General features: G+C 38.4%; 1 protein-coding gene across 2 annotated transcripts in view; it reads right to left on the reverse strand.

Annotated features, from left to right (window-relative positions):
- mybpc2 (myosin binding protein C2) overlaps positions 1-12,209 on the reverse strand; it is a 67,914-nt gene extending 55,705 nt beyond the window's left edge. For both annotated transcript variants that reach the window (XM_008113580.3, XM_003222684.4), the window contains exon 1: positions 12,008-12,209. In XM_008113580.3, the coding sequence (XP_008111787.2) occupies positions 12,008-12,194 (187 nt within the window). In that variant the 5' untranslated portion in view covers positions 12,195-12,209. The remainder of the gene's footprint in view (positions 1-12,007) is intronic.
- Positions 12,210-16,169: the final 3,960 nt, after the last annotated feature.

Raw genomic sequence — 16,169 nt, forward strand, 5'->3', positions numbered from 1 at the left:
CTGTCTAGAATAGAACGTTTGAATCAGTTATATTTATCGATGTGTTTACTCCCCATTTAACTATGGTATTAATTCAGATTTGTAGCTTTGGTGTATTGTCCAACGGGACCAAAACAAAAACTGTAGTAAGGTCTTGGCTCCAGTCTGTCAACACTTTTAGGTGTCTCCCAAAGAAACACTTTGAAAGTCTGTATTTTAAATACTTTATAATGCACATTTTATAGACTGATCTTTTACCAAACATTATAATTACATGCATAATGACACTTGCAACATCAAGTTTCATGCTAAGGGGACTAAAACCAATCATGTTATGAGGAAAAATCTGATCAGTCCTGAAAGAGGAAAATGTTTGGGATATCTGTATTTTTTTGGACTATAATGCATATTTTTGTGCTCAGTTTGACTGGTCATAATGTTTACAAATAGGTTGATGGCCTTCCAAATTTTTATCATCTTTGTACTATCAGGCATGGGCAAACTTCAGTCCTCCAGGTGTTTTGGACTTCAACTCTCACAATTCCTAACAGCCTACCGTGAAATATTGACCACCATTTTAGGATGTATACAGATTGTGAATAGAATCACAGCTACAGAAGACTGCTAACTGGAAATTTGGCAGTTCAAGCTGCGGGTTGGGGTGAGCTCCCCATATCAGCCTTAGCTTCTGCTTACCTAGCAGTTTGAAAAGAGCAATGTGAGTAGATAAATAGGTACCACTTTGGCAGGTAAAAGGCACCCCTGAAAAAACATGTTGGCAATTCAATCAGGAAGGCGTCCAGGGACGACAGGCTCCTCGGTGTGGAAAAATGAAACAACAGCACCTCCCCATGGCCATCGAGCACAGCCTCCAGATGCCGGAGATGGAAAAAGAGGGAAGCCTTGCCTCTGTGTATGTACTGTCTGTCTTCGTCAATTGTATAATGGCATTGAATGTTTGCCATAGATATACCTGTAATCCACTCTGAGTCCCCTCGGGGAGATAAAGCGGAATATAAATAATGTATATTGTTGTTGTAGTTGTTGTTGTTATTATTATTATATTACCTGACTTTACCTAGAGTTGTAGAATGTATTCAGTTTGACTGCTATGGCTGAATGCGAGGGAATCCAGCAATTTGTATTTTGGTACTCTTTGGCACAAAAAGTTAAAGACTCGTTAAACTGCAACTCCATTAACTAATGTAGAATTAATTCACTGTAGAATTAACTACACAGAACTGAGCCACAAAAGTCAAAGTGGTGTCAAACTGAATTAATTTTACAGTGTAGATGCACCCTAAGTCAGTTTTTCTGCAGACTAGCTAGCAGTCCCTCCCGTCACCAAACTACTTGCAGCACAGATCTGCTTTCTGACCTCATCCTCCACCAGCAGACCTCTCACCTGTTTGCCCCTGAACACTGGCCCGAGTGCACCTGCTAGGTGATAGAGACATGAGATCAGCCTAAGACCTTGGCACTGATGCATGGAAAAGCTGGCTCCATCCCCATCGTCTCCTCCACCTCCCCGTCTGGCACCAACACAAGGGCCTTTAGGCTGGGTGCCACATTCCCACAGATTCATCTGTGCCACGCTCTTTGCATCGCCTCTCCCTCCTGCATGCATATATATACACACAAATATAGTGGCATTTTCAAAATGCTCTATGAAAAGACCTTTTCCAACACCCAGATTCTGTTTTGGTTGACTAGCCCACAGGCTTAGAGGCCGTTCCTCTGCTCCAGTTAGCAGATGTGGAAGAGCGGGAACTGAATGCCACAGAAAAGTGCTTGATATCAAAGGTTTCGAAGTCTTAATGGGTTTGCCTAAATCCATTTTGTCTTTTAATTTTTTTCAAAAAATTTAAAGACAAAACGGATTTAGGCAAATCCATTCTTAGACTGTAATTCAAGTCTTTTACATATACAGTAGAGTCTCACTTATCCAACGTAAACGGGCCGGCAGAATGTTGGATAAGCGAAGATGTTGGATAATAAGGGGGGATTAAGGAAAAGCCTATTAAACATCAAATTAGGTTATGATTTTGGAGCCCCCAGATGGCGTAGTGGACTAAGTGACTTGAAGGTTGGGTTGCTGACCTGAAAGCTGCCAGGTTCGAATCCCACCTGGGGAGAGTGCGGATGAGCTCCCTCTATCAGCTCCAGCTCCATGCGGGGACATGAGAGAAGCCTCCCACAAGGATGGTAAAAACATCAAAACATCCGGGCGTCCCCTGGGCAACGTCCTTGCAGACGGCCAATTCTCTCACTCCAGAAGCAACTCAAGTTGCTCCTGACACAAAAAAAAAAGGTTATGATTTTACAAATTAAGCACCAAATCATCATATTATACAACAAATTTGACAGAAAAAGTAGCTCAATAAGCAGTAATGCTATGTAGTAATTACTGTATTTACAAATTTAGCACCAAAATATCACAATGCATTGAAAACATTGACTACAAAAATGAAGTCCAAAACATCTGGAGGGCCAAAGTTTGCTCATGTCTGTATACAAGATGGAATAAACAACAAATAAAGTGTGGCCATACTTTTAATGTAAGCCACATTGAGTCTCCTTCGGGAGAGATAAAGTGGGGTATAAATAAACATAATAATAAACATAATAATAATAAACATAATAATAATAATAATAATAATAATAATAATAATAATAATAATAATAAATAAGGCAGGCTTATGAAGTCTGTTTCACCAACCAGAGTCGTGTGCAAATGAGATACAGATCAAGTATGCCTTATCTGAAATGCTTAGGGCTAAAAGTGTTTTGGATTTCAGATTATTTCCAGATTTTTTTCCAGATTTTGGAATTGATGAGGAAGTATTGGAAAATATAGACATTCACATATATTGTATGCACATTAGAAGCACTGAAATTTAGAAAAATCTGTCTCTCTGTGTGTTAGATTCTAAGGATACACAAGCTGGCAGGACAGGGAGGAGAAGGGAGCCCTGTTATCTACACTTTCCAGTGCAAGATGGTCCCTGGTCCAGCTAATGGAGAGTGGACTAATCTCCACTGACAGGTCAAAAGTAGGACCCTGATTGATGTCTATAGCTGAACCCTAGTTATCTGTAACTGGCTGCAGGCTGGTTAGAGTACCTTAGAAAGGAAAATGCTGAGACATGCATATATATATGCCCATGTATGTGGACATGTGAATTGACGTACTGATGACAAGATGTATGTAAGAGCATGTTTCTTTGTTTGCCTCTATTTGATGTATAAAAGGGGAAGACAACACCTTTATCCTCACTCTGATTTGCTTTTGGAGGAAATTCCACACCAGCTGAAACTAAAAATGTACCTTTCAGCCTCAACAAAGGATCGCTCTTGGTGTTATCTCACAACCACTGAGGATGTCTGCCATAGATGTGGGCAAAACGTCACGAAAGAATACTTCTGAAACATGGCCATACAGCCCGGAAAACATCCAACAACCCAATTTTGGAGTAATTCGGGTTTCTCTATAAGGAATGCTCAACCTGTACACAAGTTCCAGTCATAAGATTCTGATCCAGAAATGTGTTATTGGTAACAGAATCAATTCACATAATCTTTGTATATCAAAATCCACATCTAGTAGCCCTTGTATTTTTTTTTTCCATCTCAGCAGTATAATTTGGTATGAAGTGATTGTGGGAATTCTGTTAAGTGCCTTTGTTAAACAACAGGAATTGGGCATTCTTGCCAATGTAGTATAACACTACATAACACAAGTTTTGTTCCTGGGTTATAATCAATCACGTTTTATTGATTAGCCCATCAGCCTTATCAAAACATTTAACACATAGACATACATACAACATACAACCTGGGGTACAACAGAAGTTAAAATAAACAAGCTGTTAACAAGATCCCGTCCAGATCAAATATCTGCATCACCTTTACAGTTTACCCCTATTGATTCCAAATATGCAGTTCTTAGCTGTGTTGCTTTGAATAGGAAAAGAGCTGTTTTGTGTGTTATTTTAGGATTCTGGCCAGCCAACAAAAAAGTAGTTTTAATATATGTGTCCCAGTGTGTTTTGTGAATAATGTATGGCCCAAGGCATTGGTCTCTTTCTTATACAAATCACAACTGAACAGTACATGTGCTATAGCCTCCACCTCTGATGTTCCACAAATGCAAAATCGTTTGTTGTATGGAACTTGGTTAAACCTTCCGTGTTTTTACCATTGTATCCAGCTGCTCAAATCGAGCTCTGGTAAATACCCTCCTGAGGTGTTTAGGCATTTCTTTTTTAAGATATTGGAAAGTATGTTTAAAGCGACTTAACCATTTCAATGAGCCAGCTTTACATAACACGATTTTTGTTCCTAGGTTATAAATGTAATTTCCTAATTGGTTCTATCATAAAAACATGTAAAAAAATTAAACTGCACAAACTTTCTTTTTGCAGGACATCCTACACCACATTTTGTTAAAGTTTTTCAATTAATATCACATAAAGACTCAACCAATTCAATATAGTTTGTAGCAGCCACCAAAACAAAGCCTCTGGGGTATAACAATTACTTTAGAAGTAAATACTGCACAATTAAATAGGAAATAACACTTCAAACCAGGAAGAGAATATTTTGTTGCATGGTGCAAGTCACTCAGAAATCTACCAGTAAATCCAGATCCACCTTCTGCCAATAAAGAGTTTCAAAACAAAGTGGGTGCAAAACAGAGATTACTCTAAGTTTTATAGCTATTTTAAAATATTGTGGTCCAATAATTTCACTTGAGCTGCTAAACTGACTTCACCTCTACCCTCCCTCTATCATTAGTTAAGCCAAAGGGAAGAAAATCTCCCTTCTGTACAGGAGTGTAGTTAGACAATTTTCAGTGGGTGGTCAGACACAAAACTAGGATTGGGACATAGGAATGTTGGTGCATCAATTACTACTAAACAACGCAAATGATGGAAGCCAGACTTGGCCACAGCAGCCCACGCTCTTGTTAGATCTCAAATAGACTACTGCAACATGCTCTACATAAGGTTGCCTTTGAAGACAGTTTGGAAGCTTCAAGTAGTCCAATGGGCAGCAGCCATGCTCTTTATTGGAGTGGCGTACAGGGAGCATACAATCCCCCTGCTGTGTCAGCTCCACTGGCTGCCAGTCTGCTACCAAGCACAGTTCAAAGTGCTGGCTTTGGCCTATAAATCACTCAATAGTTCCAATACAGTTTACCTGTCCAAACGTATGTCCCTTTATGAACCAGTTCAAGCACTAAGATTGGCCAGGGAGGTCCTGCTCTCGGTCCCACCGCCTTTGCAGGTGCGATTGGTGGGGACGAGAGACAGGGCCTTCTCAGTGGTGGCCCCTTGGCTGTGGAACTCCCTTCCCAGTGAGATTAGATCAGCCCTCTCCCTCCTGGTGTTCAGAAAAAAACTTACAACCTGGTTATGCAAGCAGGCGTTCAGCGAGTGATAGTGTTACTGAAGCGGCTAAATTATAACCATGGGACTGGTGCCATGTTTAATATGTTTTATGCTCATGTTATGATGTTTTTGTATAGTTTTTAACAGTTTTAATTCATATTTATATGTTACTGATTTAGTTATGTTATTTATTGCTTTCATGTGTATGTATGGCATTGAATTTTTGCCATTTTTCCATGTTGTACATCACTCTGAGCCCCTCCCCCCAGGAGTGAGAAAAGCAATACAGAAATACAATAAATAAATAAATCTATAAACATATTCCAAAAGAAAAAAAATATTTGTGGAGGGGGATAGAATTATAATTCAGGGACACTATATACATCCCCTCCCCACTCCAAGGCTACATCCTGGCATTTGGAACTGAATATGGTTCCACAACCTTTATACATTGTGTCCCCGAGAAAACTATTTTATCTGTAAGTGGTGATGAACAGATATTTTTCAGGAGAAGGAATAGGGAAAACAAACTGAGAAAGGAAATAATAATAATAATAATAATAATAATAATAATAACAACAACAACAACAACAATTACAACAACAACACACCGGTCTCCTCATATGGCTTACAAAAGTAGCATCTCGTTACAAACATTAAGGAAAATTCTTTCATACATCAATACATCTCTCAAGGAAATATATCAACCCCATGGAGAGCTTTGGTGTTTTGTTTTTTTTCCTTTCTTTTCAGATTGTTAATATGTAATAGAAAAAAGAAATAACTAAGAAGAACAAAGGAAATGGAAAGGAGGGATAATCCACAGGATATGAACAGAGGCTTGGCATCTGGGTTGATTAATGATGGATTATAGTGTCTAATTTTACTTTAGGAAAAAAGTTGACATCTCTAAGCACACATGTATGTTTAAAGCAGGCATGGAGGGCCAAAGTTTGCCCATGCCTACTTTAAAGTATGATTCCACATCTTGAAATGTGACTGATGGTCAAAGTGATTGGATTCTCTATTTTGCTACAGTTCTAAAAAAGGGATTAAATGGTCAGAAAATGACCGATTTAGCTACACATTATTTCAGAGATGTTATCTTCAAGATAATGTATTTTCGAAGATACGGGCCTCCATCCTTTTAGTTAATCCCAAGTAAAGCAGGCCCGTTGAATCAACTGTTGAGTAGTCAATCAACAAATTCCACTGATTAAATGGATTTACGGAATGGAGTAGCCGCAAGGGGGAGGAATGAAGGACTTGCTCACCCAAATAAGAATTCTGCTCTCCAAGATGATTTTTTCCCCCAGGCTGCAAATGTCTAGCCTTGCAGTAATTTAAAACTTCCGTTGAGCACTTTGAAATCGAGTTCAGACATCCAAAGAAAAGGGAGCAGGCAAAGTTACCGAGGAAATGCAAACACGGCACATATATGAGCACTCTGTGTGAAAGATTGTCGTAAATTTGGGAGACTGAATGGAAATCTTATTAGTGGACAGAATTCCTATTTGGGGGAGGGGGTTATGGCCTCATAGCTAGACCCCTGGCGAGTTGTAACTATCAGTAGATTTTTTGGCTATAGTTAGCTAAGATTAATGTCGATGCTTAGCTGTCACTGCAAAGGAATTGAAACTTAAGCTGAGAGGAGAGCGGGGAAAGATTTAATATCTCTGTTCCCATGTAAACTACTTTGAAAACATTGCACCGGTGGCTGAAGATGATCGGGATTGTAGTCCATCTGGAGGACAGATTAATGGGTCTTAGAGAGCAAATCAATCCTGAACTATCACTAGAGATAAAAATGACTAAAATGAGGCTGTTGTTGTATGCCTTCGAGTCATTTCTGGTTTATGGAGACCCTAAGGACCCTTATGTGGTTTCCTTGTAGAATTTGTTTGGAGGGAATTTGATCTTGAGAGGCTGAGAGAGTGTGACTTTCCCAAGGTCATGCAATACAGTTCTATGGCTGAACAGGGATTTGAATCCCTTTTCTCCCAGTGTCCTAATTCAACACTCAGCTGGCTCTTGGACACATTATGACATTGCACAACTCATTGGGACAGACAATAATATTTTGCAAAGTGGAAAGCAATAGGAAAAGAAAGGTTGCACTACAGGTCGGTTGAGCATCAAAGAAGTCACTGGCCATCAGCTATGGAAGACCATAGCTGATGGCCAGTGCTCTTCAAGATCGTCTACACTGCAGAATTATTGTAGATTGGCACCACTTTAAACCCCACAGCTCCATCCTGAGGAATCCTGGGACTTATGGTTTGTTGCAGCACACAGAAAGGAACGTAAATATATCACAAAATTATAAACCCCAGGATTCTATAGCATTGAGTCACGGCAGTTAATATGGTATCAAACTGCTATAATTCCACAGTGTGAATATAGCCTTGGAAGCTATCATTCATAGGGTAGCCAATGTTGGAGTAAATTTGATGGTAACATCTGAAAGATACTAGTTTGGAGAAATTTAACCTACATTTGCCCCCGGGTCTATCATGACCAGTGTTTTCCCTTCATTTCAGGACAGTTCAAATGTCAGAAGTAAGACGTCCTCTAATTGTATTGCATTGGATCACAGGTATGGCTTGGTTCTCAGTTGGGAGGAGTTTTGGTTGCTATTATGAGAAGCGACTTCGCTTTGCATGCAAGATTAAAAGGTTCCTGCAGTCAGACTTTCCTAGTAATGAGGCTGTCGGTGAGTGAATGACATCCAAGCACCTTTATAGACAGAACAGAGAGATGATTTATTAGCTGCGAACACAAGATCAGAGTATCTCCCCAGGCAGATCATATCAGCTATCATAAATGATGTAGACATCTGTTGATCGGGAAAGGGCAGGGGAGAAGACTTGTTACTTCTGCACTCTGCTGCAAGGTGTGTCTTTGGACAATCTGAATATCAGACTAGGTTTTCATTATTTATGAGAATTATATTACAGTGATACAAATAAGCGAATTTAGATTCTGTAATTAATAGTTTCCTATAGAGGAGGGGCTGATCTTTTGCTAGTTAATGTCTTTTATTTCACTTAAAAGACCTACTGGGATTGGGGCCTCCCTGCTTCTTTTCCTAGTCCTGGACAACAGCTCCCAAATCCTATTCTAATGGGACTCCCAATACTGCCATCCGCTTACAAAGTGTGTGCATTGACAAAAGTGATGTAGGAAAGCAAACTAAAAGACAGAAATTTAGGAATGAGAACAGAGATACAGTACTCCCAAAGCAGATATGAATGCAATTGGTAGTCATTCAGATTTGGACTCCAAATCCCATCAGCCACAGCACTGGTTGGGGATGATGGATTTGCAGTTCAACAAAGTCTTTTCTTTTGAACCCAATTTTCGTGAGTATGATCTCCGCAAACTGGTGATAAAATGTACTGTATATACTCAAGTATAAGCCTAGTTTTTCATCCCTTTTTTAAAGACTGAAATAGCCCCCCTCGGCTTATACTCGGGTAAGGGTCCTGGTTGGCTTATATTTGGCTCAGCTTATACTCGAGAATATATGGTACATTTATTATTTTTCTCTATTATTATTGGTATTATTACATTTATTATTTTTCTCTATTATTGTTGCTACTATTACATTTATTTTACTCTATTTTATTACTATTATTATTATTATTACATTTATTATTTCACTCTGATCTTATTATTATTATTGCATTTATTATTTTCCTCTATTTATTATTACATGTATTATTTTACTCTATTTATTATTATTATTATTATTATTATTATTACATGTATTATTTTACTCTATTATTATTGAAAGGATACATAAGCACATTTACATTGAAGAAGATGAGAATAATGGATTGATCAGAGTTGGACAGTCTTATCTTAAATTTGAGCTTTATGTAAATATTATGCCTCAATTAATGTAATTTTATTGGTATCTATTTTTATTTCTGAAATTTACCACCCTCAGCTTATACTGGAGTCAATGTTTTCCCAGTTTTTTGTGGTAAAATTAGGTGCCTTGGCTTATATTTGGGTCGGCTTATACGCGAGTATATATGGTAATCAGAATCTGTCCAAACAAATCCGTTTAAATTTGGTGCGTAAAATAGTGTGAAGTTTTCTTAACTTTAAAAAAAATGTTTTGTACTGCTATGAGTTTACAATCTGAAAATAAATACCATGAGAAAAGCTACAAAGGGAGAGGAAGGTGTCGATGAATGGGTTTACCCAACACAATGAGCTGAGACTGCAGGGCTAGCATTTCAACAAAATTGGAGGTTTGGGTTTAATATATGTAAGAGATCACTGGCTTTTGCAAAAGGTGAATCTCTCAGAAAGAGATTCAAATATTAATGAATTGGTGGGAGACAGTACGACTGCACAGTACAATAACTGCACATAAAATAGGAGGCTGAGTAGTACATTAAATTGATTGTATTTTCCTTCAAGTCCCATTATTTTCTTCCTAGACTAGTCCTTTCAGGCATGTTAGTCTGAGAAACAGCCAAAGACCAACTCTCTCTGTAAAGTCTATGTGATGGAAGAATCCGAATTCAGCTCTTAGTCCTTCTAACAAATCTAACCATGGTCTTGTACTGTCTCTCTTTCAGTCTATTTCAGGGAAACGAATGAATTTGCTAGTTGAAGAAGAGAAATTGCCCATTGTTGACATTGGTGCTGCTGCTGGCTAGTTGATGCTGGGAATTTTAAAACAGTTTATGAAGCTTTCTGAAGCTCATTACTGATTTGATTCTATTTCAATGCACTTAAAACAAATATATCTTAACCATGAGGTATATATCTATATAAGCGCCCGGTGGCACAATGGTTTAAACTGAAAGGTGGCAGTTCAAATCTGGGAAGTGGGGTGAGCTCCCGTCTGTCAGCTCCAGCTTCCCATGCAGGGACATGAAAGAAGCCTCCCACAGGATGGTAAAAGATCCGGGCATCCCTGAGCAACGTCCTTCCAGATGGCCACTTCTCTCACACCAGAAGTGACTTGCAGTTTCTCAAGTCGCTCCTGACACAAAAAAATAACATTTCAACATGCTATATGTCAACAGCTTGAAGAACGGTATATGTGAAATGCTGTCAAAATCATACAATTCCATATACTGTATTATAGAATGGATGGAAAAAATAATGGTTTGGCTAAATTAAATAAATTGACAAACATATTAAAAGAAAATTCAATAAAATATATCTATAAATCTGGCAACCTTTTACAGAAGATGTAGAAAAAGAAAACGAAGACGTTATTGCTATAGGCTTTGATAGATAGAAAAGACAAACATTTTCTTTATGATAAGGAAAGTGAGTCAACATAATAGATGAATTTGAGAGAGGAGGAATGCTGTAGATCAGAACACTGCAGTCAGAAAACAGAGGGAAAATCCATTTTTATGGATGATGGGGATAGGAATGATGTCCCATTTATTGCCTTTGTTCTTGGTCCTGGGTGTTTGTGTGTTGAAATACATATGTACTGTCTTGTCTATTGTTTCTTGTAAATTAGGTATTGTGGCATTAAAAATAAATCAACAGAATGAAGATCTCATAACCCTTCAGCAAATATTTGTTGAATCTTCTTTTCTGAAATGTACAGCAGTAGAGCAGCCATCCACCTGGGGATTTGGGGGTTTCCAATGTCACCCCCCCACTCAGTTCTCAGTGAGAGGTTGATGATGATGTGTGTGTGTGTGTGTGTGTGTGTGTGTGTGTGTGTGTTGCCCTTTTTTAAATCCTGAGACCCTGAGACAACATCTTGGTTCTCCAGTAAAACTCAAGGGTCAACCTCTCACTGGAACATGATCACAGAATCACACTAGAAGACATAGGTCCCATAGATGCAACTATATAATCCAGTTTCTGAATGCAAGGTATTTGTTTTGAACTGGATTGTATGGCAGTGTAGACTCATATAATCCAATTCAAATCGGATAAACTGGATTCAGAAACTGGCTCATATGGCAGTGAAGATCCAGCCCTAGAGATTCCTAGATAAAACATTTTAATTAAATATGGGAATAATCAGATCTGCAATAGTCAAAACCATAAAGGGTTGTCTGTATTCTGGAACTGATTAAGAAAGCTACTGAGAGCCCTTCCACACATCCAGAATATCAAGGCAGATAATCCACAAGATCTGCTTTGAACTGGATTATCTGAGTCCACACTGCCATATAATCCGTATAATGTGGCTGTGTGGAAAGGGGCTGAGATGTACCCAAAGTTAGGTGGTTTCCTTAAACTTGTATATGGTATGTTCCTTAGACCTATAAAGTATATATCTTCAGAGCGCACATCTACCTTTTTCTATCTCACATTAATGGCTATAATACCAACATAAAAATGTAAAACAAATACCACACAAACAACTCTAGAGAAGCTCAGAGGTGGTCAAAAACTTATACTAAAGACAGAAAAGCACAAAATCCAAAGAGAGGTTGATGCGAAGTTGGGTACCAAAGCCATCCTTGTCAATGATGGAGGGGCGCAAATGCAAACCAGGCATTGCTAGCAAGCATCATCACTACCTTCAAAGGCCCCGTATCCCAATTTTCCATGTAATTATATTTTTCCAAAAAAAAAAGAGATTCTTCGGCATCTTGTGCCCCCAGGATGACCTTGAGGACACGCAGGTCCCTTACCGGGTTTGGCAGGCTCAGGCATGGCTAAAACCAGGGGGTAGAGACGCCTCCGTCCCGGTTGGCGTTCCGGTTCTCCCTGGGGAATGAATGCACTTGTCCAAGTCGCTTTAAAGACCCAGCAAAGGGGACACTGAGAAGGCGTCACCTGACCCTCGGGGCCCAGTGCCAAATTCCAGAGCCGTGGCATAAACGTCTTCAAATCCCAGGCTCTGGTCTGACTCGAAAAAGAATCCAGCTGGGGATGGGGCAGGGGGGTTTGGAGAGGGAAATACAGCCACAAGCCAGATCAGATGTAGGAAAAGGGGGCAAGCAGCATTTGAGAAAACAGCACATCTCTTAAAAATGGGGATATTTTTCAATACATGGTCTTTCTAGCCCCATTTTACTTATGCGATAGAGACTGACGCACAGATTGGTTGATTCAATTATTGATCAGAGACCGTTGCAATTTTAAATCATGTAATTTAAACTGGCATGAATATATTTGAAAGTGTAAGGATTGCCGCGGTCTAGGATCTTAATCAAACCGAATCCTCACATTAGTTAGGGATGATGGGAACTGTAATCCAACATTGCTTGAAAGCCTCAAGATTAGGCCACCCTGTGCTAGTGTATCTCTTCTATAGACCAACTACAATTCAATATTGTAAACCGAATTAAATCATCCCCTCTATTGAACTTCAGTACGCATTTACATATTAAATTTGAAACAAATTGTAATTTCTGACTTACTAAGGCAATGTGTATTGTCCTGAAAGTGACAAACATCCAATGAGATGTCAATTCAAGATTTGATTGCAGAACAATTCTGCCTATGAGGCTCGATATCATTGCAACATTTGCTTCAAGCTCTAATTTAAAAAAGCAAAAACAAAAAAAAATAGAAACAAATGCAACATGTTGTTTACACTACAAAGAATTAAATCTTTGTTCTTTGCTAATAAAATGGTGAGTACAGTATATGAATCTGGGAATTGTAATCCCAAATGGGCTCTGTTACCATTATGGTAATTCACAACTTTCAATGAGCCTTTCAGAGATTTCAGACCCTTTCCTAGCCTTAACTCTACTGCTATTGCAACTTTGTATGCTTTTTCACTGCATAGGTTTTTAATTGTTATATAGTGAGTCCTTGGTATTCTCTGGGGTTTAGTTACAAAACCTCCTGTTGATACTAAATATGTGGATGTTCAGTCTCTATTACATACAATGGTGTAGTAAAATGGCTTACCTTATACCGTGTTTCCCCGAAAATAAGACAGTGCCTTATATTATTTTTTTGCTCCCAAAGACGTGCTAGGTCTTATTTTCAGGGGATGTCTTATTTTTCAATGAAGAAGAATTCACATTTATTGTTGAACAAAAAAAAAAGAACATTTATTATATACTGTACAGTAGATATCATCACAAACCAGCATAACCAGATAAACTGTGAATCCTATCAAAAATGTCTTGTTACTACCATTATTTACATGTACAACAATCTATGGTACGTACATTTACCAAGCCTGCATGCTCGGGTGTTCTGTTTGGCTGGCATAATTCCAAACAAAAGCTTTGCTAGGACTTACTTTCAGGGGAGGCCTTATATTTAGCAATTCAGCAAAACCTCTACTAGGTCTTATTTTCTGGGGATGTCTTATTTTAGGGGAAACAGGGTATAAAAGATGACAGAAATGAGATTTGGGCCGGGTTTTAACACGGCAGGTTAACCACCAGCTGCAATAAATCTAATAAATTGAAAGGTTGGCAGTTCGAAGCCCAGGTCAGGGTGAGCGCCCGCATTCAGCCCAGCTCACTGCCCACCTAGCAGATCGAAAACAGCTATGAGTAAATAAATAGGTACCACTTAATCTGGGAGGTATTTTAATGGCACCATAAAGGAAATGCTGGCAATCAAAAAAAGGAGGAAGTTTGTTCAACATGGAGGATGGAACGACAGCAACCCCTGCGGCCGGAATTGAGCACAACCTCCAAGATGCTGAAGATGGGAAATGCCTATATACCTCTATCTGTTGTCTGTCCTGTCTGTATATACGGTATTGAATGTTTGCCGTATATGTGTTCTGTGATCCACCCTGAGTCCCCTTCAGGGTGAGAAGGGTGGGATATAAATGCTGTAAATACCATAAATAAATTTTATAGATATAGATTCAAACTGTGATAGTTGTGGATGTACAATCCACAGATATTTTACTAATGTGCTGTCACACTATAACTCAATCAGTCAATCATTCATTCCATTAGTGAATCAGTCAATCAATCAAGAAGGAGAATTATACAGTTTTGTCATTTCTTATTCCTCCTTCCATCCGCATGTATGTACATATATTTCAGGCTAGTTTTACACTGCCATATGAACTGCATTGTATAGTCAGTGTAGAACCATATAATTCCATTTGAACTGCATTATATGGTTCTACACTGACTATATAATGCAATGTAGAACCAGCCTTAGACTGCATGCCTTCAGCAGGACCCTATTGTTTTGAGTGGTTTTATGGTAAAGAACCAGAAGCATTTGATGTTGCAATAGAAACAACAACAAGGAGTAAAGGAATAATAATCTAAACTATGGATGGATGGGCTTTAGATTTGCTTAATCTACTTTGGGTAGTTCACTGTGACCATAAAGTGCGCCAGAAAAGTGACTTGGGAAATCAGACATAATATTGTAGAATGCCTTGGAGCATATGCTTAGCCTAATTTTTCCTATAGGGATTGCTATGTTAATTTGTTGCTAAAAAAAGAGAAGGAAAGGAAAGAAAAGAATCTTCTGTCGTCTTAAAATTAAAATGCAGTTCTAACTGCATTATGTGGCATTGTAGAACCAACCTTAGACTGTATTCCTTCATCAGTAGTAAGTTTTATTGGACATAAATTTTCATGGACTATAGTCTGTTTCATCTGGTGCTCATCACAGCAATTATTTTCAAAACTGGACGTTGTACACAAATATGCAAACACAAATTGTTCCCGCAAGCATGCTTCATCCCATCATTTTAATTTGCGAGTAACATAATTTTTTGTTTGTTTTTGCTGTTATTAAAGCTCTTGAGAGTCAAGACACCATTGTTCTTCTAGTACAAATCATGCAGAGGTTTACCCCAATCTAATACCCTGACTGTTTGACACTGAGTCTTCCATCTTGGAGCTTTATTTATTCATGGTATTTATATCTTGCTCTTCAGACAAATGTCTCAGCTAGAGCCGTGAACAAAGTTTAAAATAACAAAATGTAATTGCCACTTTAAAAAATAATATACAAAAACAGAAGAAGCCAAACAACCGAAGACACTGGAAGTTGAGTCTAAATAAAAGCCTAAGAAAAAATTCAAAAAGCAAGATTTGCATGTGGTGCAGAAAAGACCTTCCAGAGAAGCCTCCCTGAGGAGGTTTTCCATATCAGGATTTCAAAAAGTTCCTTTTTGGATTATGATTCCCAGAATCCCTCCCCCCATGATATATTATATGGGAATTTTAGGAATTATTGCACAAAGATTTATTTTAAAGATTTATTTCCTATTTTCTGTTGGAAATAGCAACCTTCTCAAGCCTCTACCGTGTTTCCCCGAAAATAAGACAGTGTCTTATACTATTTTTTTCTCTTGAAGATGTGCTAGGTCTTATTTTCAGGGGATGTCTTATTTTCCATGAAGAAGAATGCACATTTATTGTTGAACAAAAAAATGAACATTTATTTTATACTGTACAGTAGCTGTCATCACAAACAAGCATAACCACAAAAACTGTGAATCCTATCAAGAATTTGTTACTACCATTATTTCTATGTACAACAATCTATGGTACATACATTTACTGATCCTGCATTCTCTGGTGTTCTGTTTGGCAGGCATGTTTCCAAACACAAACTTTACTAGGTCTTACTTTTGGGGGAGGCCTTATATTTAGCAATCCAGCAAAACCTCTACTAGGTCTTATTTTCCGAGGATGTCTTATTTTCGGGGAAACAGGGTACTAGTTGTTTGTTGTGTATGTAATTTGGATTGCTTACTGTATTGTATGTAAATGTATTGGTTTGCAGTTTTTCTTTAATTCTTTGTTGTAAAAGGGGCTGCAGGCCATGTGATCAAGTCTGGGCTTGTTCAGGACTCAGACTCCATTTTAGAAACAGTTCAGTTTAGACTTCAGTAGGAACAGT

This window comes from Anolis carolinensis, chromosome 6, assembly GCF_035594765.1.
Source record: "Anolis carolinensis isolate JA03-04 chromosome 6, rAnoCar3.1.pri, whole genome shotgun sequence".
In the NCBI taxonomy this organism is placed as follows: Eukaryota; Metazoa; Chordata; class Lepidosauria; order Squamata; family Dactyloidae; genus Anolis; species Anolis carolinensis.